This window comes from Ambystoma mexicanum, chromosome 1p, assembly GCF_040938575.1.
Source record: "Ambystoma mexicanum isolate Mex_15411 chromosome 1p, UKY_AmexF1_1, whole genome shotgun sequence".
In the NCBI taxonomy this organism is placed as follows: Eukaryota; Metazoa; Chordata; class Amphibia; order Caudata; family Ambystomatidae; genus Ambystoma; species Ambystoma mexicanum.
Genome location: NC_090921.1, coordinates 258,439,459 through 258,465,926, shown reverse-complemented (window position 1 = coordinate 258,465,926; position 26,468 = coordinate 258,439,459). Strand labels below are relative to the sequence as shown.

Here is a 26,468-nt window from a genome sequence, read left to right as displayed (position 1 = left end):
AATTTAGCCAAATAGCCGGGCATAATATTCATCACTCCCCAAGGGTATGAGTCTTTGAATTTGTTCGTACTTCTTCAGATTTACCTCCAATACTCCGCCCAAAGAGTCTTTCAGGTTTCTGTGCTGGTGCCAAGCTTTAGTAAGATTACAGTCATTTGTACATTCCTCTAGAACCCTCTCACGATTTCCTGGTTAATGCAGGCCCATTACTTCGAATTGTGGAGGACAGTCGTTGAGTTGCTCTTCGAAATAACATTAGCCTGTTCCATATAACATGTCCATTTAAGGAAATCAGCCCAGTTCTTGCCGCAGTACGGCCATTGGAATTGATTTTGGTAGATCGTGCAAGGCATAAAATAAGCAGTGTCGCATAGCAATTTGCTATGCAATACTGTAGGTTTGCTAATCAAATGGAGACCTGTGTAGCAAAGTTAGCTATTTAAGTTGCGCTCTTCAATGAACGCACAGCTTGCCCTACATTGCCCTCTTGCCCATGGTACTCTGTTCACTTCAAATGCTAATGGAGAGAAAGTGCAGCAGTAATCAGTGCCAAAAGCATGTGTGGGAATGCTAGGCAAGAATTTCTTTTTCAAATAATTGCAAACCAGGATAATACTTTTATTAAGCTTTTTATACCCTGTCTGGCCAAGACCAGTATGTCTCAACTTTATATATTTATAAAAAGAGTTAAGCAATTCCATTACTAAAATGTAAGTTGTTACATAATGCATAATTACAGTATTGATACTGCAACACTGCCTCATCTCCATACGTTACAGTAATATTTAGGTTAGTGTATCTAAATTTCATAGTGCCCACTGTATTTCATTTTGTTGGGAAAGATGTTATGTTAAAGGTACTTATATAGTGCACCCATCACCAACAGAATTGGTCCCCATGCGCTCTAGTGGATCTGTAAACAGAAGGCGGGCGGGGTTAGTCGGGTGGAGGGGGAGTAGGGGAGAGGGTGTGATGTTGACGGCTTCAGCTCAGTATACACCGGGTGCTGGGCTTTGGTGCAGGTATCTGATCAGGTGAGACCTTGTGTGCGGTTCATGTGTTGTTGATGCAGTGTGGTAAAGTGTGTGCAGATTGCTGGGAGAGAAACGGTTGTGTGAGGTTTATATGGGTTGTGTATGCAGAGATACCCCCCTCCACTGTGCCCTGTGTAGATTTACACATTGGCACTAGAGTTGTTGCTTCGCTGAATCCTTCACCTGCCTTCTGCATATGGCACTGGACTCAAGCAGGCAGGACAGATTCTACATTAAAGTATCCAGAGCAATGGGGGTGAGATATTTCTCAGGTCCATCCTCGATTTGTGACACCACCCATGAAAGCATTCCTCTGTCTCATCTCACAAGACAAGGGCCCTAATGGGCTCAGACCTGGGGAAAATGGCAATGATGGGGCTGTTGTGATGTAGTGGTCTAGGCATATTTGTGCCGATATGTATTTTAACTGTCATTTTCAAAAAGTTTTTGTGCCACTGTTTTTAAGAAGGTAAACGAACATGTATTGCAAGAAACAAGAAAGAAATCAACAGTGCCCACGGAATGCTGTCCTGTTAGGATTACATGGTCAGTGGTGACTCCAACATCAGACCTTTATAAAATACACCAGGCAGATGGTAAACAAGCTTCAGTGATTTGATCAACATGCAACCTTTCTGTGAGTGAGTGTTGGCTATGACATTTTGACAAAAGAAACACAATGACATGGGAATTCAGACCTCACAGGAGTGACTTTTCTCCCTTTAATGGGATAAAGCATTATCAAAACAAACGTTTATGACTGATCGCAGCGAGGGTTCATGATGCCCATGCCATGTGGTTCCAAAATAACACAGGTTGAGGGTGATTTTCAAAGCGATGGCCTGTGACTGAGCAGCAAGCTCATTGCTCAAAATTTTCATTAACACTTCCACTAGTCACTCCTTCATTCAAGGCGATCAACGAGTGAGCGCCATGAAAGACCAAATCTGCAGCCTCCTTAGATTCTTGGAGGATCAGCTAAAATGTGCAGAAACAAGTTTCAAAATGCTGACAATTTATGACCTTTAAGAAGAGGTTTGTTAAGATTAGTTAACTCCACCTGCTATACTACGATAACCATGATATACCGTCATTTAGCAAGAAGGTTATCATACCCTCATAAAAGGGATGTCTGAACCTTTCCTTCAGGTGTGGAGTTGAGGTTGGTACTACCTATTCTCTCGTTATCTATTGGGACAGTGGTCTGTTGGAGCTTGGAATGGGTATGGATTCAACACACTTTGTACAGACCCCTACAGGTGATCTGTAATCAGAGAACACCCTGGTTGCTTATCATACAATACACTGTTCAAGGCAAATGCATTTGTGTTAGGCTAAAATGATATGCCTTGAACAGTGTATTAGTACTCAGTGATTACGGACAAACAAAAGGTTTTGGATGATAGCTCTATAAAGCTATTTTTATCATTTGTTTTATTAATCACATGAATAAAATGGTTATTGTATGATAAGCAACCAGGGTGTTCTCTGATTACAGATCACCCGTAGGGGTCTGTACAAAGTGTGTTGAAGCCATACCCGGCCAGAGCCATATAGGTGGGGTAGCCTAAGTCCCTGTTACTATTCTATTAGACTGCATCATGACTTAGGCCCCCCTTACCAAAAAAGGGGACCAAAATACCCCCTTATACTATAAAACAGAGCTTGGAATGGTTCAGGGTCAGAGTTCTGTTGATGAGATGTCCTAGTGCTTCCGTCTTGGTCAGCCTGTGTGTTCAGTCATTAGTTTCCTCCTATTATGACCATCTTCTTAGTCCTTTGCATCATACTGACAAGCGAACACGTTTGAAAATGTATATGATCAAATTCTTTTGATGGCAAACCTGGTTCTGTAACCTGCAAGTTGCATACATCTTGTAACCGGTGCGCAAGGCCATATTCCTTTAAATTCTGTATTATCACTCCGTTGCTTCATTCCAGGTAGCCTGAAAGTGAGATTACCACAAAATACAGCATTCCACCTATTTTGCCGAGTTCTCGGCCTGCTACGCAATCTATTCTGCTTAGTCTCTTTCTTACCCCTTACATAAATAATAAAGTGAAATAGATGCTTTACACAAAGTAGTGATCAATAGTTCCATCCAGCCTGTACATCTTCATATCTACTGCAGTTGGCCTCCAGAGTACGCTTTGCTTTATGATTGTAATATATATTACCAGCTGCAGGAGACAGCTGGCCAAACTATTTTCAAAGCCTTTTTTTTTAATCATATCTATTTGCATCCATTCATGCAGCGAAACCTTTAGATTTTACAGACAATATCTATGGCTCTCAAAGTCTTTTCACCCACTGCATAGTCAAGCAGATTTTATAAAAGGGCAATTAGCATTTGCAAGAGATGTTTGAAACTTTTATTTAACATTTACTTTGCAGAAAAGTGTCAAATCAAAGTTTCACTGTGCATTGCTGGCCTCTGGGTGGCAGCAGCGTGCCAAACAAAGTGGGTTTGTAGGGACATGTACCATTTTAAAGAAATCACATTTTAAATGTGTTGTCCTCCATTGCATTTCTCTTAGGTTGAATAGGTAAACTAAGTTACCCAACCCGCAGGTCTAGTTTAAGTTCGAAGAATTTGCAAGGCCTGCTCCTCTCACTAATATCGTATTTCAGCAGTACGCATAAGTTCTGTATTGTTGCTCATTTCATGTCTTGGGTACAAATAACTTCTGGTGACATTAACAATATTAGTACAAAATTGATAACCAAACAACCCTGTTTGCTAATCAAAAATACTTTAATTTGCAAACTCTGCTAATCATTTTTTAAAAACTCATATGCCTTGTAGATGTAATAATGATTTTCCAAAGTCTCCTTCTAATCTGTTCCAAAAGTCTGGTTTAATTCCTAGGCAACACTCCTACAAATGTCAATGCAGCAACGACATTTTGTTTATAAAACGCACAAATCGACTGAAGAGAGAATTTTCCGTACCTCCAATTGATGGCTTTTCCTTGCGAGGTTGGACTTTTTGCTTTAGTTCTTCAAGCATCCGTCCAGGCTTTTTCACTCAGTATACTTAGTTGCACACCTAGGTATTGACTGGTTGTATTTTTTTTCCATTCAGGTACAAAGAAATGTTTTATATTTTTCTTCCGGCTGCTATTCTCTAGTATCATAATGTCGGAATTTGCAGCATTTATTTTCAACAGTTTCTTGCAAACATATTTTGTTTAGCAATCTCTGCAACCCGATCTTTGTCTGGTCAAGTAAGATTAGGTCATCTGCATAGATCAGTCTACCAACCTCATTGCCATTTATTTTGAAGGAAAGGAATGTTTGTTATCCGGTACACTTTGCAAGTCTTTGATGAAGAAACAAAATAAGCTGGCAGCTAGTGGGTATCCCCGCTTTAGACCCTTTTTGGTTGCAATTTTGTTCTTGCATGGTGGACTAATTTTACCTGCATTGAAGTACAGGAATACAATTCTTTCGTGGCTTTTAACAGGTCTGTTGGACATCCTTTAGCCTCTAATTATTTCCATAGAAATCTGCTATCGAAGGCCTGCTGGAGGTCGATACTTGCCATATATTTTTTGTTTTTTACTTAAGGCTCTTTGCTTCAGCATGCCCATTAGGAATAAGTTGAGACTACAGCCTACTTGCTCCACAAAGGCAACAAGGATAGTGAAATCCGATGTCCTCCGACAGGTCCAACATTGTTGTAGAACTAGCCATTGATTCCCATGGCACTGAAAAGTAAACATTTAAAAATAATAAAAAAAATATAGACCAGGGATGTCAGGGCAGAGGTAGTTATGGAAGCCTCATTTTGTCTGGTTCCAGGTTCGAATGAAAATTGCCAGACCGGGGGGGTTTGGGGGTAGCATTTAGGGTAGGACATGGAAATGGCCATGAGGGAGGGAGGCAGGTGGGGGGCAAGAAAGGCTGAGCTTGCTGGATGAGAATTTCAGACCCGTTAGCTCCATCTGTGCAGAATTATAAACATCCTTCAACAGGGAAGGCTTAAGACCTTTGTAACGTGGCAGAGTAGGAATGATTTACATCTACAGTCGGAGGATCCTAGTGGTGTTACAACTCCTTCAGGATGGACTTTGTGGGGTCAGATGCTGTCCGAGAGCTTGGTGGGTAGTCTTTTGTACTCCTTAGAAGAAAAACATCCAGTGGCGGGGGGCGGTTTAGGTTCTGATAGAAATTCATGATTTTCTAGATTTCTGGTCCTGGGACCTGCCCTTTGGTTTTTTTAACCATCCGCTGAGGACAAGGATACATTTGTTCATTAATTCCATATGACAGTGCGATTTACAAAGACTCCAGTCAGCATATATCAAATGTGCGTTGCAGTCTTTAACCTAGAGGCAGACTTGGGTGCCTCCCATCAGGAATCGTCTCCCCAAAGGATCTAGCCTTCCATAGCCTGAACTTACAGACACAAGAAGTGCCTTAGTGTCGGGGGCCTCACCACCATGGCAGGGTAACGTTTTGCATATAAACCGCTTTGTACTCTGAAGAGGCTAGACGCGTCGCGTCTGACCGCACTCTGAGATTACACGCCGTCCTTCGAATCCCGCCTCCGAAACTTGGCGAAATATGTCGAAACCATCAGAGGCCCATAGAAAATCTGGTAAACATTCCTCTGGCATTGGGGGAGGGGATAAACACCACAGATGAAGTCGATAGAACAGATGCAATGGACGACACGGATAGAGTGGATGGAACAGATAGAGTGAAGGAAACGGATTTGAGCAGATGTAACTAATCGGGCGAGTGGAACACACAGAGCGGATCGAATGATTTGGATGGATGGAACCGATGATGAAATTGAACAGAATGGATAGACTAGTTTATGTAGATGAAGGATTGAGTGATGGAATGGATGGAAAAACTATCAAATTAAATCACGAACCAGTCGAAACTTATGAACAGAAGAAGTGGAATGAAAAGAGTGAATAAAACAGGTGAAATAGATAGTACTGATGGAATGCTCGATCTCGAGCGCCTTCCTGATAACGACCATATCACAATACCACGCTTACTCTCCTATACACCACCACTCAAATAGAACACAGCGATACTACGACACTCGGTATAGCTGTTCTCATACTATCACCTGCCACATACTCCTCATCAACCTAATTAAACACACCAAGCTGAGCACACAGCCAGCTTAAGCGTTCTCCTCAGGTCTAACGTAGCCAGAAAACAGTCTGGGCGTCAACCCCCCAGAATGAACACATACCCGACCTCCCAACCACCACACATACCTCTAAGCCACTACCATGCAACTGCCACACCGGCTGCACACATATCCGGTGCACCCACACACCTTATGACCATCTCTCTCTGAACTGATTTGAACTACGGTTCCCAAGAGCGTTCAACGTACCAGCCCTTTGAGATCATACCAATTATACATAAGGCGCTATATAAATGCAAAAGTAACATAACATTCAATGAAGAGTCTCCCAACTGACATATCTGGGCTACCTCACATAGGGCACAGATTTTTTGCCATGACCCAGGTGTCCAATTTTTAAAATCGCCCACATTTGAATTATGGGCTTTCAAAGCATTTCCAGGCACTGGTCATTGTTCGCTTAGCCACAATCGGAAGGTGCCACATCAAAGCAGTCATTTGGCCCAAGAATGGAAAGACTCCATCCCCAGTGTTTCCCAGTAGCACTACAAGGATCCATAGGCAGCTACAAGCCCATAATGTCTTGGTGTCCCAGAACCTCTCCAGAAGAGGTTAGCCTTACCCAAGTCCAAAGCAAATGAAAAAGAGCCCACATCTGAACATCCCCGACAGACATCGAGTAGGCTGGATCCACACGATGCAGCCGCTGAGGTGCCACCGATAGCACATTTTATAAACCTATTATCAGAAACACATTTAGAGGATGTATACATTCTAACCCAGAAGGACTGATGGGCCTCATCATCCATGTCACCCCTTAGATCCTCCTCCCATTTCTGCATGTATGGCAAATACCGATCCCCACATCCAGCAACTTGTACATTTTTGATGTTCTAGCAGCAGGTATTCCCCACTACAAGGAGCGTTCCAGCATATTTAGGGTACAGTTGGCCCCCATCCCATTAGCAGAACGCACTGACCAGTGGTGCAGCTGAGTTTAGTGGAAGCACTTAGATTAAGCTTCTTTGCATTCCACAAATGTTAGTAGGTTCCCATCTTTGTAGAGCTGTTGAAGCATTACCAGCCCACCATTAATACAGGCTCTGAAGCATCTCGAGTCCCAACCCTGAGTCACATGTAGTCAAATAGAGAAGCTCTGCTAAAGGCGTCACTCTCATAGGGTGAGGAATTATAGAGATCCTCGTGTGCTTATTTCTCCAAGTAAATTTCAGGTTCCGATCTTGTAGCTTGGACATGCCTTTAGTTTCAATGGTGTTGCGCTCTATCATTTTGAACTTCTATGTTACATCAATTTAAAAATGTGTTACTCTTAAAACTGTTTTCTTAGTGGTTATTTCAGCCTTCAAACTGGGGGAAAATCAGGGGTTTATTGATCAAACTGCCTTTGTTGACTCTTTATCGGCAAGCACTGGTTTTGGTTTTAAGGTGTAACCTCCCGAAGGTTCTCTAAAAGTGCCATCAACCCCAAGCGATACCTCACCCAGCCAGCCGTGTTTCCAGTTCATGCTGAAGAGATGGTATCACTTGGATGTGAAAAACATAGCTTACCAACAGCACCCGATTGATACAATACACACCAATCTGTTAACCAATCTGTTATATAGTAGAATATCTACTTGTTAATGGATGGACCTTGAATCAAATATGTTACTTAGTAGTTGGTAATTAAATGGTTCAGGTCCAGGGAAGAAAAGAAACAACCCTGGCATCTAGGTTGTCAAAAATAGAGAACCAAAAGAAAGTTTGCATTGCGGAACTCGCGTCCCCTGCACCCTATCCCTGGGCCTAAGGTAGGCAAGGAATTAAGAATAAGCGGCTAGTGGTTCCTATAAAAAAGGGAACTACTAGTGCCACTAATAAGTTTGTTAAAGTCAAATCAATTAGTGAAGGATATTATGAGTTTACAATAGATATGTAAAATCATATAAGGCTTGGATACATAAAAAAAAATGTTTTTTATGAAAAAGTTTCCCCAACGCATTTCGAGTTACTCACTCTTTATCAGGGGCAGCTTAACAAATTGATAGTGTGCAGAGGGGCGCGAGTTCCCGCATTGGGGACTTTCTTTTGGTTCCACAATGACAAACAGGACAATCTTTTTTGTGACTTTTGGGGTAACGGACGGCCAAAAGGGTGTTGGTAATTTCCATCAGAGTAGCTTCGACAGACTATTATACTAGGCTAGCATGTCAGGGGGGGTACCAGGGAAACATCCAGGGATCCCTTACTGTACATTTGCATATTAGTCACCAGGTCTGACCGCAAACTCACCATACATCATTATAGACTACCTAGCACAATGTTTTATTTTTAGCAGGAGATTGCCTGGGAGGTGGATTAGATCAGGAACACCACTAAAATCTGGAGAGGAAAATAAACAGATGGCTTCTGGAGGTCTCCATAAAAAGCTGAAGTGGCAGTCTAACCAAGTCCCTATGTTTCCCCCCTAGGTTTCCTCAGAATATCCAGATGTCTTGACTTTTCCTGAGCACAAAACCTAAAGCTGTTCAATAACTTTGTCCAATATAACTAAGTCTTGTGTGTGGGGGCGTTTAATTAAGGATGCATGGGTCATCCCTCTTATCAAAAAAACCTATCCTAGATTCTAGCAACCCGCTAACTATAAGCCTATCACCACGGTGCCTTACCTACTTAAAATTCTGGACCGAGCAGCTTATCTCAAAATCCAGGACGATCATGATACTAACAATTTATTAGGGCTCAGCCAATCCGGTTTCTATCCCAGATACAGCACATAGACTGCCCTGATTGATCCGAAAACCCAAATCGAGGCCCTGAAAGACAAAGGCAAACAAGCAATTTTGCTCCTCCTAGATCTTTCAGCTGCCTTTGATTTGGTCGATCATCAAATACTCTGTCATCATCTCAAGATTGCTGCTCACTTCTCTGACGCAGCAATACCCTGCAGCAATATCCTGGATCAGCTCTTTCCTTGCAAACAGATCCAGGAGGGTCTTCTCCACCCTAGCTGCAGCTGACCCGGCACATGTCCCATGTGGAGTCCCTCAAGGCTCTTGTGTATCTCCCACGCTTTATAACGTGTTTACTAAACCGCTCTTTGATATATTGGACTATCTGGATGTCTCCTACACCAATTAAGCGGATGACACCCAGATACTCATCCCTATCACTGGCGATTATGTAACCGATGTCAAAGCACTAAATGCAGTCTATACCGTCATCCAGGCCTGGATGGCTCATCACGGGCTATGCCCCAATGATGAAAAAACTGAGTTACTCATCCTAGGCTCTCAACTTTCTAAACTAGAATCCAAATACAAATCTATCATTATCGATGGCAGCATTATCAAAGTCACTAATGTCACCAAAACACTTGTTATTTACCTAGACTCCTCTCTCTCAACAGACAAACTAATTCAGTTACTTCAGCATCTGCCTATGCTTGTAAACTGACCACAGCGTGCCATCCCTTCTTGACAACGGGCAACTGTTTAATCCTGGCTAGAACCCTCATGTCCAAAATCGACTATTGCAACGCCCTATATCTAGAGACGAGCATCGATAAACTTCAAGTCACTCAGAACAATGCCATAAGGGCAGCTCTCAATGTCCCCAGGCGCTCCCACATCTCATCCACCAGACGCAAACTGCATTGGTTACCCGTTACTCACCGCATTTCCCTCAAAGCACTCACCCTAACACACAAAGCCCAGAATAACGCAGCACCTGCCTACTTGTCCACGCGCTTTACACAACACACTGCAACCAGACCCTTGCGCTCGGCTCAGGTTCACACTCACTATTCCCAGTTTCAAGATGCAGACAGCCAAAGGCTCGAGCTTCCTAGTCCTAGCGGCCAAGCTGTGGAACGCTCTACCGAAAGCTCTCAGAAATGTTCCTGCCTTCCAATCCTTCAAAAATAAAACCAAACTGTGGCTTTATGAACAGGATGCCCTGGCCACCCCACTGTAATCTAGGCAACTGTTAGCTCTATACTATATACATTGGTCTGTTCTGCTCTCCTTTGCAAATGTCTTATCCTCGCTGTAGATATGTATAAATGTAATGTACCCATTTATTACTGTAACCTGTAACTGCCTTCTAAACATGCGTTCAGATGCCCCTGGGCAGGGTGCGCACTATAAATAAACAAAATACAAATAGACTATTGTAACGCCCTTCTAGCGGGTACTTCTGAATAGAAACGTCCAAGTCACACAAAACAATACAAGTAGCTTTAAGCATCCCTACAAGGGAACATATCTCCCAGGTCAGAGAAACTGCTCACTGGCTCCTGGTTAAAGAGTGCATCACTTTAAAAATACTCACCCTTACCCATAAATGCCTCAACCTCACAGCACCATCCTACCTATCGGAGACAATATCCAAACACACATCCACCCGACCAACAAGGAAGCACTACGCAAACCAACTGCACATCAACAGATCCAAAGCTGGCGGGCTAGGTTTGCCCCACATCGCAACCAAACTATGGAATGCACTACCCACTGACATCAGAGCAGAAAACGTGCTCCTTGCTTTCCGCAGAAAACTCAAAACCTCCCTCTTCGCCCAATCCTTCTTGTTGCTATTCACTTTCACTTGCCTGTACTGTAAACTGCTTTTGTCTGAAAAATTCTGTAAATAAGAAAACTGTAACTAGCGCCACGATGCCTTCAGGCTGCTGCACGCTCTAAAAATCGAATGAATAAATAAACCCCCACCCAACAGGCCAAGTCTCACCAGTCCTTGACCCCTTACCCTCCTTCATGCTGATAACCAACAGGACCCCCCCCCTCACGTTGACCATAACTGAAGACCCACCACAGGCTTGAATCCCGGCCAGCTGTCTATCCTCCCAAAAGAAACGTACATCTATCTATACCTATCTATATCATAAGAGTTCTAAGCAAAGGAGATGGCAGAGTAAACATCTGAGGCAGACGTCAAAATGCCAGTATATTAACTGGCATTCTCTTGATACCCCCTTCTATGAAAGAACGTGAATGATATCCATTCTTATAATTGTTTGTTTTCATTGCTTAGCAAGGACTGCATCACAGTCGCCCTGACCTTCACACCGCAGATGAGCCCAGCTGACCCAAGTGTGCCAGGAACAACGACCAATCACCATCATGCATCCCTTATAGGATTGAGAAACAGACGGCACCTGGTCGGATGACACCGGACAAAGTGGAACACAGGCGACACCCATGGTGACGGAGTCAACAACCCCAGCCAATCCTAACCAACATCTTCAACCGCCCCTTAGTTGCTACTAGGTACCACTGGCATGTGGAACTGTCAAGATACTACCAATCACCACGCTAACTGAGGTGTGGACACTGGCAGGTGCAGTGGCCATATAAGTGGGAGTGAGGAACATGTGGGATTGTTGGAGAGACTGGTGGAGGTGGCAGCGAGATGTGAAATAGGGCTTCGAATGCAGAACGGGCCCAGACCTAACCAGTGACATAGGGTGCCCAAGCACCCCATCTGGAGAGATTACGCAAGCCCAACTCTTCAATTCAGGATAGAGATGCCACCTAACCTAACCATCTCTACTAAGAGTGTCCTCTACATACACCTCACAAACTCAAAACCAAACAACCACATACCTACAGCACAACAAACCGCACAAACTTCACTAAAAAAAAAATAATAAAAAAAAAATAAAAAAAATAAAAACTACCGGCCGCAAACACTCCAGGTCCAGCCAACGGACAACCCACCGGGCTGAGGCCCCCAACAGCACATCACTGCACTCTTGCACTTCTCCAGCCTCCTCCCACTAACTCACCATCCCTCCCTCTTTCAGAGCCGCCAGGGGACCACTCCGGTGGTGATAGTGTGCAGTACAAATGTCCTTGAACATTAACATATCAACTACCCCATAGGTCCCTCGCCAACCTGATGCCAGAGTCTGCCCTGTATGTGTAAACATCAATGATGCAGTGTGTGCCTTTTTAATGTGCTGCCTGTGTATTGTTTGGCAGAGCGTTCTCGGGCAGCAGAGTTCTAGGTTTGCTAATTAATAGAATGTTCTTCTTTGCAACTTATCTCCTGGCCTTATTCCTCAGCGGGATGTGTCCTTCTGTGTGCCAGCAGTATATCCTCCCACAAGAAACATACATCTATCTAGATCATGAGAGTTCTAAGAAAAGGAGATGGCAGAGCAACCATCTGGGGCGGACACCTGGATGCTGGAATAAAGGTATCAAAGAGGACCCCGGGCGGAGAGGTCAGAATGCCAGTACATTAACCCATCTTCTCTTGATACCCCTTTCTATGAAAGAAGGTGAATGATATCCATTCTTATAATTGTTTGTTTTTATTGCTCAGCTTAGAGGATTGCACCACTCTCGCCCTGGCCTTTACACTGCAGAGTTGAGCCCAGCTGACGCATGTGTGCCAAGAAAAACTGGGAGCAACAACCAATTAGCATCATGCATCCCTTATAGTATCAACTACCCCATAGGTCCCTCATCAACCAGATGCCAGAGTGTGCACTGTATGTGTAAACATCAATGATGCTGTGTGCCTTTTTAATATTGTTTGGCAGAGCACTCTCGGGCAGCATAGTTCTTTACCTGCCAATTTTATATAAAATGTGTTCATCTTTGAAACTTATCTCCTGGCCTTATTCCCCAGCAGGATGTGTCCATTATTTTGGTCTATTGGATATAACATGTTTTAAAGAGGGCGGCCTTCAATTCATAGGGCTAGATTGAATTCAATAAAACAGGTACATTGGGGGACAAAGTCCCTGCAGTAATAGTTGCCCCATAGATATCTATTGCAATTAATCTAACTTCCAAATGGGGTGCAACTAACTGTGTTCAGTACATATGATCACACATGCTTTACATGTGTGTTTACTATTGGACATTTCTAGACACCTAGTTATATTTGTAAGGCACTAGTTAGCTTATGGTGCCTAACACGGCTATTGTTATTGTTAGCGGTTAGTGTCAAGATAACCAGGCTATTCTAGTCACTATAATACAATAGGAGTGAAATTTTAGAAACACTTGTTGGCTTTCAAAAAACAGTAGTAACAGTAAGCAAAAGTCCGACAGGCTGTGATTTTGTGCAATTATTTTGGATGCTTACAATCAACCAGTGGTGGAGTCATTACTCGTGCTCTTCGTGAGCGGCATACTCATTTTCGGGGGGAAATGCAATCCTTCACTCATGAAGGCAAAACATGGGATTTATGCCAACATATGCCCATGCCAAAAAAAAAATTAAAAAACATTTTGTGGAAGCGAGGAACAAAGTACAAGAGCTTTATCATCCTGAATCTTGTCCACACAGAAGCAATAATGCAGAGAAGGAAGCCCGTACATTCTTGAACAACTATTGGTCATTAATTTGAAAACATTAAAACGAAACATTAAAACGAGAACTGAACTCCACGGAAGAACGGGAGTTTGATGTATAGTAATCATTCTATTTCAGAGTCTATAACCAATAGTACCTGTTAACAATGGGTCAGATTTAGTAAACTGCATAAATGGCCTTTTCCTTATTAAGACCCTGCGCTACCATCACTTCAACCACTCACATTAATAAACGGTGTGATCCAAATGTAATAATGGAAGTTATCCAAAAAGCAAAGGCATTGCAAGGGACATGGGCTCGATTGCAGACATCCTAGATTAAGATGTATATTGTTTCCCAGGCTACTGCTATGCTGGAAACAAAGTTCAGGAAAGTCAGTCTGCCAACATTCCTACACCTTATTGGGTCATGCAGCTGTTGACATGGAGATTCGTGTTCCCAACTCTGAGCCTCCTTCAAGCAAAACCAGCCCGCCCGTCAACTAAGAACTAAGACAGATGAGCATTGCTGTGACTGGCTGAAGATTAGAAAGCCAAGAAAATATTAGGCTTAAGAACAGCATGCATCAAAACCATGCTTTCATTGGACCTTCTTTTCACAAAGATTCCGCCACTGCAAGCGTTTTGCCACCAAATCCTTTGACATGGGACAGATCTATCGGCCAATGAGTGTACCCACTTGACAAGCTAGTCAATTGGCCTTGCATAGCAGCTGCCTGCCCTTGACAACGTGTGGCCAGCCATCCAGGCAGAAAGGGGCTGCAAGCGAGTGATTAAGGTCACGTTTAAGAGCTGGCTGTGCCCCCACTGCTTTCTCGCTCCTGTAGCTCGCAGTGAGCAGAAGTTGCAAACATTGCTGCTAGGATGCTCAACCAGCACATGCGTTGTGCTCAGCAAATGAACAGAGCAGAAAAGGGTACCAATCAGGATCTCCCTTTGCATTAAGGCACTTGAGAAGGGAACTGAAAAACTCAGGAGCAGATCAAATAAACTCTCTAATGTACTGGAGATGTTTGTATGCAATCTGTGTAGCTGCAAAAACAGGGGACAGCCACAAGGAGTATGTTGCCCCAAAGTTTGGACTGCAAAAGTTCTGGACAAGAGGCTGAAAGAAGTTTCTAGACTTGGTTTTGTGCTCCTTGGTGCCAGACCTGGTATGTGAAGAAAACAGGGATAAAAAGGACCTTAATTAATATTGCGCACCCAACATTTGCAATATTCTGATCCTGGAGCATTTAGAATGACAGGGTGGAGAAAAGTCCCCACTCTGCACCAAGAGAATCCTCCCAAACCGCGGTTCAAAATTGCTGGGAGCCGTTTAGCACCTCTTCTACCCAAGAAGAGTCTGGTGAACTTAAAAACAAGTTACCAGGAGCTACTTTTTACTCTCCAACCAACAACTGGTGCCTCACAAGCATTCTCATGTGATATTAATTGTGTGTTTGCGAATGAAAATAAACAAGAATTAAGACACATTTGAACTCTTCCTAAATATCTTCCTTCTCAGGCTCTTCGCTCATCAGCCTCCAACTCCCTCAGGTTCAGTCGCTTCTCCAAGCAACAAGTTGGTGGTAGATCTCTTTCTTCAGCTGTGGCCTCCCTCTGGAACAGCCTCCCTGAAACTTTAGGAAAACCATCTCCGATTCCGGAATCACCTCAAAACCTTCTCTTTGCTTCCGCTTTCCCTTTTCGCTGCTGCACGCCTGGCTGAAACTGCACTGGTTACCTGGCCACCCTCTGATCTCGGGCCCAGGTCCCCTCCCCCTCCAGTTGCACACCTGCACTGCCTCCCTGGCAACACCCGCACTTGGGGACTGTTTACGGTATCCCTGCAGCCCCCAACCAGCAATGACGTCATCTTTGCACCTGCCACCAACTGGCCTAACTGCTCTTAATTTTTATTTGTTCTATTTATCCCTTGTACTGCACTGTCCACACCCTCCTCCCAATCGGCACTTTCCCTGCACGATCTGAATGACACATGGCCTAAAAGGATCATTGTCTGTCCTGCCCCACCTTGAATGACTTGTGTATAGGCCCGTTATAAATGCCACATCATATCAATGTAAAGGATCATAAAAAGGGCAAAAAGTTAAGGATGCATCTTAGATTTGTGGCGTGTGTACTCGCTCCTAGTTCCCCAGCAGTAGTTCCCGTCTACTGGGTGATGTCCAACAACCAGGAGCTGGTTTTAGCTCCTGCGCCTTGAATCTGAATTCCGATCCCTGCAAGTTATTCACTGTGCCAGCGGGTGCACACTCCAACAGAGGATTCAGAGTTTAGAAAGGCCTTTTTGGAGTTGCTGCAGCCATTTTGCCCATTTAACATAAAAACAGAAGATTTGCTTTACCGTAAAACCGTTTATATTCCTTACACTACTAACATTTCCTTAAACTTTGTTTTTCTGCACACGTTTTAATAGTTGCTACAGTTAAGTTAATGGCAATTATTACGGGTTCTTAAGCAGGGGAAACGTGTTCTGGCCTCCGGAAGGATTGCAGCATCAATTCTAACATGCTACAGTACAGGCAAGCCAAGGACTCACAAGAGAACTTAGATTATTGATTAAGATGCATTTAATATGGTCAGGCCCAGGGTGGGTTGCATCTCTAACCGATACGACCCTGGAGAAAAGCCAAAACAATATGCCAATACCTGCATCTCTTTATATATGGTGGTTCGCAGTCCCCATGGCTTCTCGCGTAGGTGTGCTTTTTTAAGCTTTCTCCTTTAAGCAATCATTTAAAAATAAATAATAATAAAAAAAGAAAAGCACTGGCTTCATTCCTCCTGCAATCTAAGAGCACATCCTCTGCGATGGCCAATGCCTCGGAGGCAGATGACCACACACAATAAATAAATAGGACATAACATTGCAAATGTGAAAAACCAGTCACTACAGAAACCATGGTCCGAGAAGGGAGGAAGAGAGGCAAGACTAGCTAAACTACAGCCTATATACAAATTCAAAGACACCTTGAAGACCATAACTTTAGGCCTTCGGTGCTCTGGATTTAGACCCAGGAATGGCACCAAGACGCATGGTTATAACTCAAGATCCAGATGGATGAGCTCAAAAAGAGAGCCAACCTTGCCATTCTCTTGCTCTGGATCTTTCGGCTGCCTTCGACTTGGGAGACCATGAAATCCTGACCCAACACCTAACCTCAGCAGCCGCCTGCTCATCAAACCCAGCAAGTTGGATCAAATCCTTCCTCTGAAATAAAACCACAAGGGTCTTCTCACCTACGGCCTCTGAACCACCAGTGCCCATTAACTGTGGAGTTCCTCAGGGATCATGCGTATCGCCCACGTCATACAATCTATTCACAAAAATCCTAGTCGACCGCCGCGACAACCTGGGTGTCACGTATACCAACTATGCGGATGACACCCAGCTCCTTGTCACTCAAGACACTAAACGGACCAATGACATCTAGAGATCCAAGCCTGGATGGCCTCTCATAGCCTTTGTTTAAACGATGATAAAACTGAATTACTTATCATTGGATCTCAATCTCGTTTAAACAAATTTGACACATGCTACGAGTCCTTCAACATTGATGGGAATGTCATTTAAGTTTCAAGCGAAGTCAAAACACTGGGTATCTAAATTGACTCCACTGACACTAAATAAACAAGTCAACTCCTTAGCTTCCTCCACAGCATACACCAATAAACTGATCAATGTGTGCAAGCCCTTCTTATCCACCAGTAGCTGCATTACGTTAGCAAGAGCACTCATTCTTTCTAAGCTTGACTATTGTAACACTTCATCGGGACCTCTGTGCGGAATTTAAACAAACTCCAAGCTCTGCAAAACGATGCATTAAGATCGCCCTAAATATCCCGTGCTCTAGTCACGTCTCTTAACTCAAAATAGGGACTCATTGGCTACCCATTCGTGACTGAATCACACTCCGATCAGTTGTCATCACCCATAAGTGCCTAGCCAAAAAAGCTTCCCCCATACTTGACAGCTAAATTTGAGACACCAGACCAATAGACCCACCAGATCTAACTACCCAAACAACTCACAAACCCCAAATTCAATCTAAAAACAGCAGGAGGTTCCAGCTTCCCAGCACAACGCTGGAACTCCCTCCCCTCTGACATTAGAGCAGAGCCCGCATTCTGGACCTTCAGAGCCAAAACCAAAGCCTGGCTCCTTAGCAGACACCATCCTGGAGAACGCACACACCTAGGTTGTGTGGGGCTACTGCCTTGTATCTGGAACCACTTCCTTTGTAAATGTATGTATAAAATGATACCCATGGCCTGCTTACTCACTTGTTCGCTCAGACGTTTGTGCGCCTTTGTGATCTTTTGCTCACTGCCTCCATCTATAAAGCGATTTGTAACACCTCCAGTACCTTTTATTTGTAAGGAAGGTGATCTGTAACACACCTCCTCCCTGCTGTGTGGGCTCTGTATTACATCTGTAACCATGTATCCATGTAGCTAAGATAAAGCGCCCAGATATCCTTGGGTGGGGTGCGCTATACAAGTAAATAAACTAAACATCAACTTGCACTGATCACATCCCAAACACCCAATGTATTTAACTTCTCATACTGTTGGAGTGAAGCCACAAAACGAAATGCCATTTATCCCTTTCCGTGCTCTAATGCAATAGTCGATTATAAGCACACAACAACTAGAAAGACAGACAAGCCACGTGGTAGGGAAAACACTTCTGGCTACACTGCTTAGCATAGGAGGCATATATGGTCCAGTGAAACAGAAGACTTCAGGCCAAAAAATTAGCCAAGGATATAAAGACTGAAGCGGAAGGTCAAAAAAAAAAAAATGATATATATATATATATATATATATAGGTCTTGCTAAGACAGAAAAGCGTGCCACTGCCCGGAAACAATATGATCAGTAAAGATTTCATTAGTCCACGATTATGCTCCGTGGCTGAACCAACACATACGTCTTGTTTATTTCTGTAATCGAGGTAGGTGGAACCCAACGAGTGGACACATACAAAAAGAGAAAACTAGGATCCGGGAGGGGGGGGTAATTGGACCCAATCAGGAGGAGGGTGGCACAGGGCAGACAGGCAACCTGACTCGCGGATGGGGACAAAACGATGATATATGCTGTCAGCTGAACAGCAACTGGGGACGAGTGGTAACCACACCATATCTGCCTAACCTCTGGAATTTTTCTAGAGACTCCGGAATTTTAGGCATTTCTCCGGAAAAGACCCTGCAATCACAGGAATGTTCTCGTTCTTTCCGGGTCCCGTCATAATCTCCACCCGATTGGCTACCACTGGTAGCCAATCGGGTGGAGAAGTGGGCGGGACCAGGAAACGGCACGAAATGTTTGTGCCCTCTGCCTACACTACTATAATAATAATAGTTTTGCATTTATACAGCACTACGAACACTCAGGTATCTGAGCGGTGCTTATTATTACCCACGGTGTGTAGTGCTCATTTATCAACCTCGGAAGGATGAAAGGCTGAGTTTGGCCCTGCCGGGATTAGAACCTGCGTTAGCAAGCTCTGCACGGATGTCAAAGCGAGCACTACTTGCTGTGCCACTTGACCGGCATTATATGAGGCCGCTGCTGGCGGCCAGCATTCACCGACTTTCTTTCCTTTGCATCAATGCGACCACCAAAACAAAACTGCTTTCAATCCATGTCACTGGATTGAAAGCAGTATTATTTCGGTTGGGGCGCCGCCTTCATTTTGCTTACTATAGCATTGAATGAAGTATTTTCAGTGCTATAGTAAGCAAAATGAAGGCGCCACCGTAATATCCTCCCTTGTCTCTTCATATTCTCTTCATGCCTGGTGTATAACATTGCACATATTGTTTACCATTATTAGTCGTCTAGGCAAAATGCCTCTAATGTGGACTAAAAGTGTAATACTAGCAATACACACCAGGGAGATAGCAAGATGTTTGGTTACTGTATATTATTAGCCATGCTAGATGCACCAGCTAAAGTATTTGACAGAATTGATGGCTGAAATTTGACGGGTGGGAAGGGCGTGTGGGCGGAGCCATGTGTAAATGGGTGGAGTCTCGTGTGACTGAGTGCGGAATACATCTCAGGAATTTTGATTTTCAAATGTAGGCAGGTATGAACCACACCAGAGAGACCCGCGTACAGGAGGTGCACATACAAACATCAGGGGCAGCGCATAGAAAAACACCCATGGGGCTGGACGCAGATACATAAACCGAAGAGAGGCCAAGGGCCCACACTAGAAGCTGCGTACAAAGGAAACATTCACCACCGTTGCTGTTGGCCATTCACACCAACGCGACAGGCAACTCAATCGCTCGTGAGACTAAGAAATAATCGAAATTGTCACTTACATACGCACTTTACAAATAACTAGCAGCCACACTTAGAATAAACGAAACCTGCGGCCGTGGGGGAGGGTAGGTTCCCAAACACCTGTGGAGGTCCGCGTTGTAAAAGGCACGTCACTGTAAATGGAATGGTGGGAGGGGGGGGAGAGAGACTAGTCCCCTCCAGACTTTGGATGAATCACAGGTAAACTGGTCTACCCTATCCATACCCGAGGAGCATACGGATTACATTTACAGTGGGAGAATGAACTACACCAGCTGGTTGAGAACAATTGAACCCCTTGTGCATTGCCCACACTCCACAGTTTGACGTCAGTGCGCACTGGAGAGCTAAACAGACGGGTCCCCTTACCATAATTCCGCCGCTGCTCGTGCTTCCGGGTCCAGGAGCCGCGGTCCGGCCACACTGCGCAGGTGTAGGGAGGGCTTTGCGATTTGAGCCAGGCGTCAAAGCCCTCTGCTGGCGCACAAGTGACGACGCAAGGAATCGGCAGCTGAGACTGAATTCTTAATGAGACTGGCGGCCATCTTGGAGAGGAGCATAAAGGGTGCCAGGAGCAATGAGGGGTCCCATGTAAGAGGCGCATTGTACAGTAGGTGGGAGACAATGAGCCATGGTTCAAAGAGGACAACAAAAAGGGACCGAGTCTGTGAGGGGAGAGTAGTAACGAGACGAAGTAAAGTTGCAGGGAGTGTGCATAGGGAGAATGAACAGGGTGGTGGGAATATATATGAAAGACAGCATGGAGCACCTGAGATGAGCATGGGCACGGTAAAGGAGCACAGTTTAAAAAGCTATAAGGAGAGAAGTAGGGATTATAATGGTGGGCCATCGTGTGCAAAACAACTAAAAAAAATAAGCGGCAGCAATTGTGTATATGAGGAAGAGCAACATGGGACAGGTAGATGCCCAAGAAAGTGCTAAATATTAGCAAGAAATATGGGGCTTAGTCAGAGCGCAAATACATGTACACAGAATAGATGTGCATGCAGCAGCAATGCTAAGTAGTAACCCCACTGCATCTCCATGGAAAAAAAGATGAAGCAAGATTACCTTCAGGCTGAAGGGCTGGCTCTTACCTATACATTGAGACTAAAGGTTCAGCTCTCACGTGCACCTCCAGAATGAAACCTCAGCTCCAAGTTGCCCTGCTGCACCTAACAGCTAATGACTTCCCCAAACTGTACTTAATGTTACATTCTGAACCTACCTAAAAGTAAAAGATCATCTCAAAACGACATGTATAAGTAGAAAGCTGGTTGCACTTACAGGAATGCACGCACTGCTCAAGGCTGTAACTGCAACCCAACAATCTGGTTAGCTGCGCTTACTATAAGCTAATTGCCAGAGCTGCGCTTTCAAGCTATAATGGTCAGCTCACCTGCGTCAATATGCAGGGGCAGCCCTGAGCTGCGCCAACAACAGGCAGGCTGCTGGGGCGGCTCTGAGCTGCACTAAAATGCTGCAAGCTTACAGCCTGGCAATTCAGCTCATAGCTGCACCCCACACACACACTTTTGCAACCTCTGTCAGTGACCCCCATCACTGGCAGCGATCCGTGTTTCCATGTCAGTAACCCTGCACTCCGCCCCACAAACAAACCATTCTCTCTCATTAACACAGTGCTCTCTTTCACTAACTGCCCTCTCCCTCTCATCAACTGCCCACTCTCTTTCCCTGACTGCACTCTCTCGCACACTAAGCCAATGCTCCCTCTCGACACCCACCCCCTCCATCCCACGTACCATCCTCCCCTTGTCAACAAGATGCTCTCTCTCAGCAACCACCCTCTCTCGCTGAGTGACCACCCTACTCCTATGAGTGACCACCAGCTCCCTCTTACTGACTGCTGTTTTTCGGTTAATAATTACACTCTCCCTCTTGGCAGCAACTTGCTTTCTCTCTGCAAGCCCCCGCTCTCTTTCAGCATCTGGCCTTGGGCGCGTGCTGAGCACCCGCCTCCTCTCTGGAAGCACTCGCTCCCTTGCAGGAACCAGTTTTTCCCTGTCAGTTGCTATCTTCTCCCTGTCCCTTGTCAGCTTCTCTCTGTCTTTGATCACACGCTCCCTATCAGCGACCACACGCTCACGGTCACTGATAACCCTTTCTTTTTCCATAAACAGACTCTCGGGATCAATGACTTCACCTGCTGTGCCAGAGGCCGCTGCTCCCTGTCTTTGAGCTCCCTCTGGCCCTGTGCCATCTCCCACCCACTTATCCCAATTTCTCCTTTCCCATCTACCAGCCCCAGAGACTCCCACACCTATGTCACTAAGCCACCTCTCCCTCTCTGTGACCCCCCAGCCTTTCTCAGGGAGCCCCTTATCAACTTCAGTGAGCACTTTCAGACCACCAGGGAGCCATCTATCCCTCTCGCTGCGTGCCCTGTCTCCCCCGGATAGCCTCCCATCTCTATCCCTGCCTCCATACCAGCTCCCCTCAGATCCCCTAAAGTTACCGCCCGAGGCAAACATACCCCCTCCTGGCCCTCCCCATATCCCACCGGGCGGCCAAGGCACTCCTTCTTTTTCCCACCTCTCCCTCTCTGTGATCAATCGCTCCATATAACTGACCCATCCTTCCCTTTCGCTCACCCTGGTGTCCGTCTTGCTCACCCCCTTCTCGCGAAAGATGACACCTCTTTCATTGGCCGTGACCACCCTCTCCCTATTGCTAACCACTTTCTCCCAGTCGGCCAGCGTCCTCTTTGGCCTCGTGGCCCCCTGGCCTTCCTCCCGCGCCTCTTGCTTCACGGCCCCGCTAGATGCCTCCATTCCAAGATGGCAATGTCTAGTTCCTAACTGAGAAACGGACCTTAACAACACTCCAATCTCCGGCCCCGCGTCCCCCTCTCTGGATCACGTGGGTAACACGTTCGGACGTCTCTGGGAACTAAGTCCCGTGCCCCACGTTGCGTATGTCATCATCTCGTCGTCTTTGCACAAGCGGGAATGCAGTGCGTGGCACACGGGGGAGGGGGGCTGATGCGTGAGAGCCGATGAACAATGACATCCCTCCGTTACCGAGCGAATTTGGTTTACAGCAAGTCTGTAACTATCACATTCTTGGTTGTTCGTTTACTGCAGAGGGGCGATTTGCCTGCCCGTGGAGGCCTGGTGGGCTGTATTTCGGCGATTTTTTGTATGTGCAACAGCAAGCAGTTGTTTTTTGTGCAGTATGATATCAGCTGATGTGTCATTTACTTTGGGCTTTATCTCGGGTAAGACGTTGAGGGGCGGGAGGCTCATTTGGAGGCGTGGCTTTCATGACAGGCGGGGTCTGAAAAGTACACAAACCATAGTAAGGTAGTCAAACAATATATTCGCATTTATATATTTGTATGCATACCTTACTATGGCAGTGCTTAAAGTGGGCCGGGGCCTGCCGGGGCCGGGCCCCGGCAGTCCTCAAAAAGTGGGACTGAGCCGGGACCCCGTCCTACTACAACATTGGCGGGAAGCATTATCCCGTCGCGGTCGCAGCCGCGACGGGATGATGCGCCTGCAATGAAGTCAGGCAAGCTGACAGAAGTGGCAGCCAGACACAGCGACGCTGTGACTGGCTGCCACTTCCGTCAGTCATAGTAACTGCATCTGGTGACCCCTCGCGAGAGAAGTCACCAGAGGCAGTTACTCTCCCTTTGTTTCCCCAGGTCGCCGAGGCGTCTTTAACCCTCGGCGAACCTGGGGATTCCTCAACATATTTCGAGGTTTATAAAAGATGGCTTTGAAAGTACACATTTCAAGCCATCTTTTATAAAGCTTTGCCGATGGACAATTTTGTCCGTAGTCAAAGCTTTATAAAAGATGGCTTGAATTGTGTACTTTCAAAGCCATCTTTTATAAACCTGAAATGTTTAAAAAAGATGGCCTGAAAACTAGGCAAACCGTAGGGCATGCACACAAATATATATAAATGTTATATATTTGTGTGCGTACCTTACTATGGTTTGTGTACTTTGCAAGCCATCTTTTATAAACATAGAAATATGTTACATATTTCTACGTTTATAAAAGATGGCTTGCATAGTACACAGATCATAGTAAGGTACGCACACAAATATATAACATTTATATATATTTGTGTGTATATGCTACGATTTGCGTACTTTTTAGGCCACGGCCCTCCCGCAAGCCACGCCCCCACATAGGGCCCCCCTCGATTTCTTACACCACTTAAAGCCCTGACTATGGTTTGTGCACTTTGCAAGCCATCTTTTATAAATATAGAAATATGTTACATATTGCTATGTTTATAAAAGATGGCTTGCATAGTACACAAACCATAGTAAGGTGCGCACATAAATATAGAAATGCTTACATTTCTTTTTTTTATTTTGCATTTTTATATATATGTTTGCGTGCCTTACTATGGTTTGTGTACTTTTCAAGCCATCTTTTATAAACCTCGAAATATGTCATGCAGTCCCCCGGTTCTCCGAGGGTTAAGGATGCCTCGATGACCTGGGGAGGAAAAACAAAAGGAAAGTAACTTCCTCTGATGACCCCTTGCGCAAGGGGTACCAGAGGAAGTTACACTGACTGACAGAAGTGCCAGCCAGCCTCAGCACTGCTGTGGCTGGCTGGCACTTCTATCAGCTTGCCTGACTCAATGGAGGGCGCATCTCCCGTTGCGGCTGTAGCCGTGGCAGGCTTTTGTGTCCCGTCGTGATGTGGTGGGACCGGGGGGCCCCAACAGGGCCCCTGGCTCAGCCCCACTTTTTGGAGACTGCCGGCCTGGCCCCGGCTCGCCACGGCCCACTTAAAACAGTGCATTTATGCCTGTGCACAAGTGTTTCTAGGTGCGGCAAGACGAAGGCTGGAAAACAGGGAGGACAACACAAACAATCTTACTACACCTCGTGTCATTCAGATTGTGCAAGTGCGACAAAGCAAAGTGTAGGGGGAGGAGAGAATGGTAAGTGCCAGGGAGAAGGAAAGGGGAAGTGCAATCAGGACAGCATTGCTCTGAGTGAGTGCAGCACAGCACTGGGTAAGTGCGATGTAACCCCCAGTCGGGGGAAAAAAGAAAGGATCCCCGGTGCGTGAAACCTACTACTTACCCTATACCTACCTTTCCCCCTCCCTGGGATAGAGTATAGTTTGCTTTCAATTTTTTAGCAATCAGTTTTTTTGTACAAGTTTTGGATATGGATTTGCATATAGTATTATAATCACTGTGTTTTGATTTTACTGCATTTACCACCTTATCTGACAGAAAGGTACCATCCTCATGGATCAGCGTCAGGTAGCCAGCTGGGCTGAGGGTGAGGGGATTAAGCCCATTGCTTTATCATAGATGACGCCCCTTGGAGCACACCTCTACACCAGTTGCTCAGGTTGACGGAGTCCCTAGTGTCCCTCACTGGCCAGGTTAAATGCCTGGGTAAAGCCCCTGTCTTAGCAGGAACCATTATCCTGGTCCGCTATGGGCCTTAGGAAGTTGAGCCTGAGAAATTGCCCCATACCATTCATGGGGGAGACCCAATAGTGTCCTGACCTCTCTGGGCATTGAACACATGGTCAGGGTTGCAGGCCAGTGCACCAATCACACCACCTATGCTTAGCCCAAATCCTGCCTTGCCCAGCACTGTGCCCCATCATCCTGCAGCGTCCAGTGTAGATTCTATCATGGCTGTGCCCGTAAGCACCCCTATCTTACCAGGGCCTAGAGCGCGTGCCAGTGCTACACCAGAGGATAGAGGCGGCGAACTGATCGCATCCTCCATGGCGGATGCTTTCAAGGACGTGTTACACAAGGCCATCGCGTAACCATCTGAGCATGGCCCCTATGTCCGCCTGAGACCCTTCTAGGGGAGAAACCAACCCAGAGGGGTTAAGAGGAATACCAACATTGGGTGGACCAGACCAACTAGATGATACACGAGAACTACAGACCGGCAGAAGAGGTGTTGCATCATTGAGTGTCTGCCCAGTCCTGCATTTAGTGTCTTCCAGGCGCTCCTTGCCACGTATCCAGACCCCACAGCGAAGGACATCATGAACAGGCTGAATGGAGTGTTAAGAGCCACCAAGTCCGGTGTGGAGCTGATAGTGAAGTACTACGCCACTCGCCTCCAACAGGGTGAACGTCTCTCCGAATATCTGGCCAGCACTGACTACGTCCAACAAAGAAGGGGGCTTTGGCTTTGAAGAGGTGGTTTTAGGTGATGTCAGAGTGAAGGGGTCAGAGTTGTGGAAGGGGAGCTGCATAGAGCTTTGTAGTAGAGGGATCTACATGACACTTTGTTAGAGATGTTATGGAGGGTGCAATGTAAGGGGGCAGTATTTGATATTGTCATTGGTTTCTGGTGGTGCTTTGCAGAGAATACACCAGGATTGGACTTTGTTAGAGGTGATTTGGATAGAGCTTATAAAGAAGGCATCACCTTCGGATCTTTGAAGACCAATTTCATATGGTGCTTTGTAGAGAGGGAAACACTTTTGAACCCGCTCATAGTGCTTTTGGATGGGGCAGGATTGGACATTTATATAGGTGTTCTGGGTGGGGCTTTGAGGAAGACACCAGGATTGGACCCTTTCAGAGGTTTTTTTCTGTGGGGCTTTGTAAAGGAGCCTCAGGATTGGACTATGCTAGGTACGTTTTGGATGGGGTTTTAAAAAGAGCAT

At 45.5% G+C, this 26,468-nt stretch overlaps 1 protein-coding gene across 1 annotated transcript in view; it reads right to left on the bottom strand.

Annotated features, from left to right (window-relative positions):
- AP1S1 (adaptor related protein complex 1 subunit sigma 1) overlaps nucleotides 1–20,911 on the bottom strand; it is a 231,365-nt gene extending 210,454 nt beyond the window's left edge. The window contains exon 1 of the mRNA XM_069646550.1: nucleotides 20,191–20,911. Coding sequence (XP_069502651.1) covers nucleotides 20,191–20,193 — 3 coding nt within the window. The 5' untranslated portion in view covers nucleotides 20,194–20,911. The remainder of the gene's footprint in view (nucleotides 1–20,190) is intronic.
- Nucleotides 20,912–26,468: the final 5,557 nt, after the last annotated feature.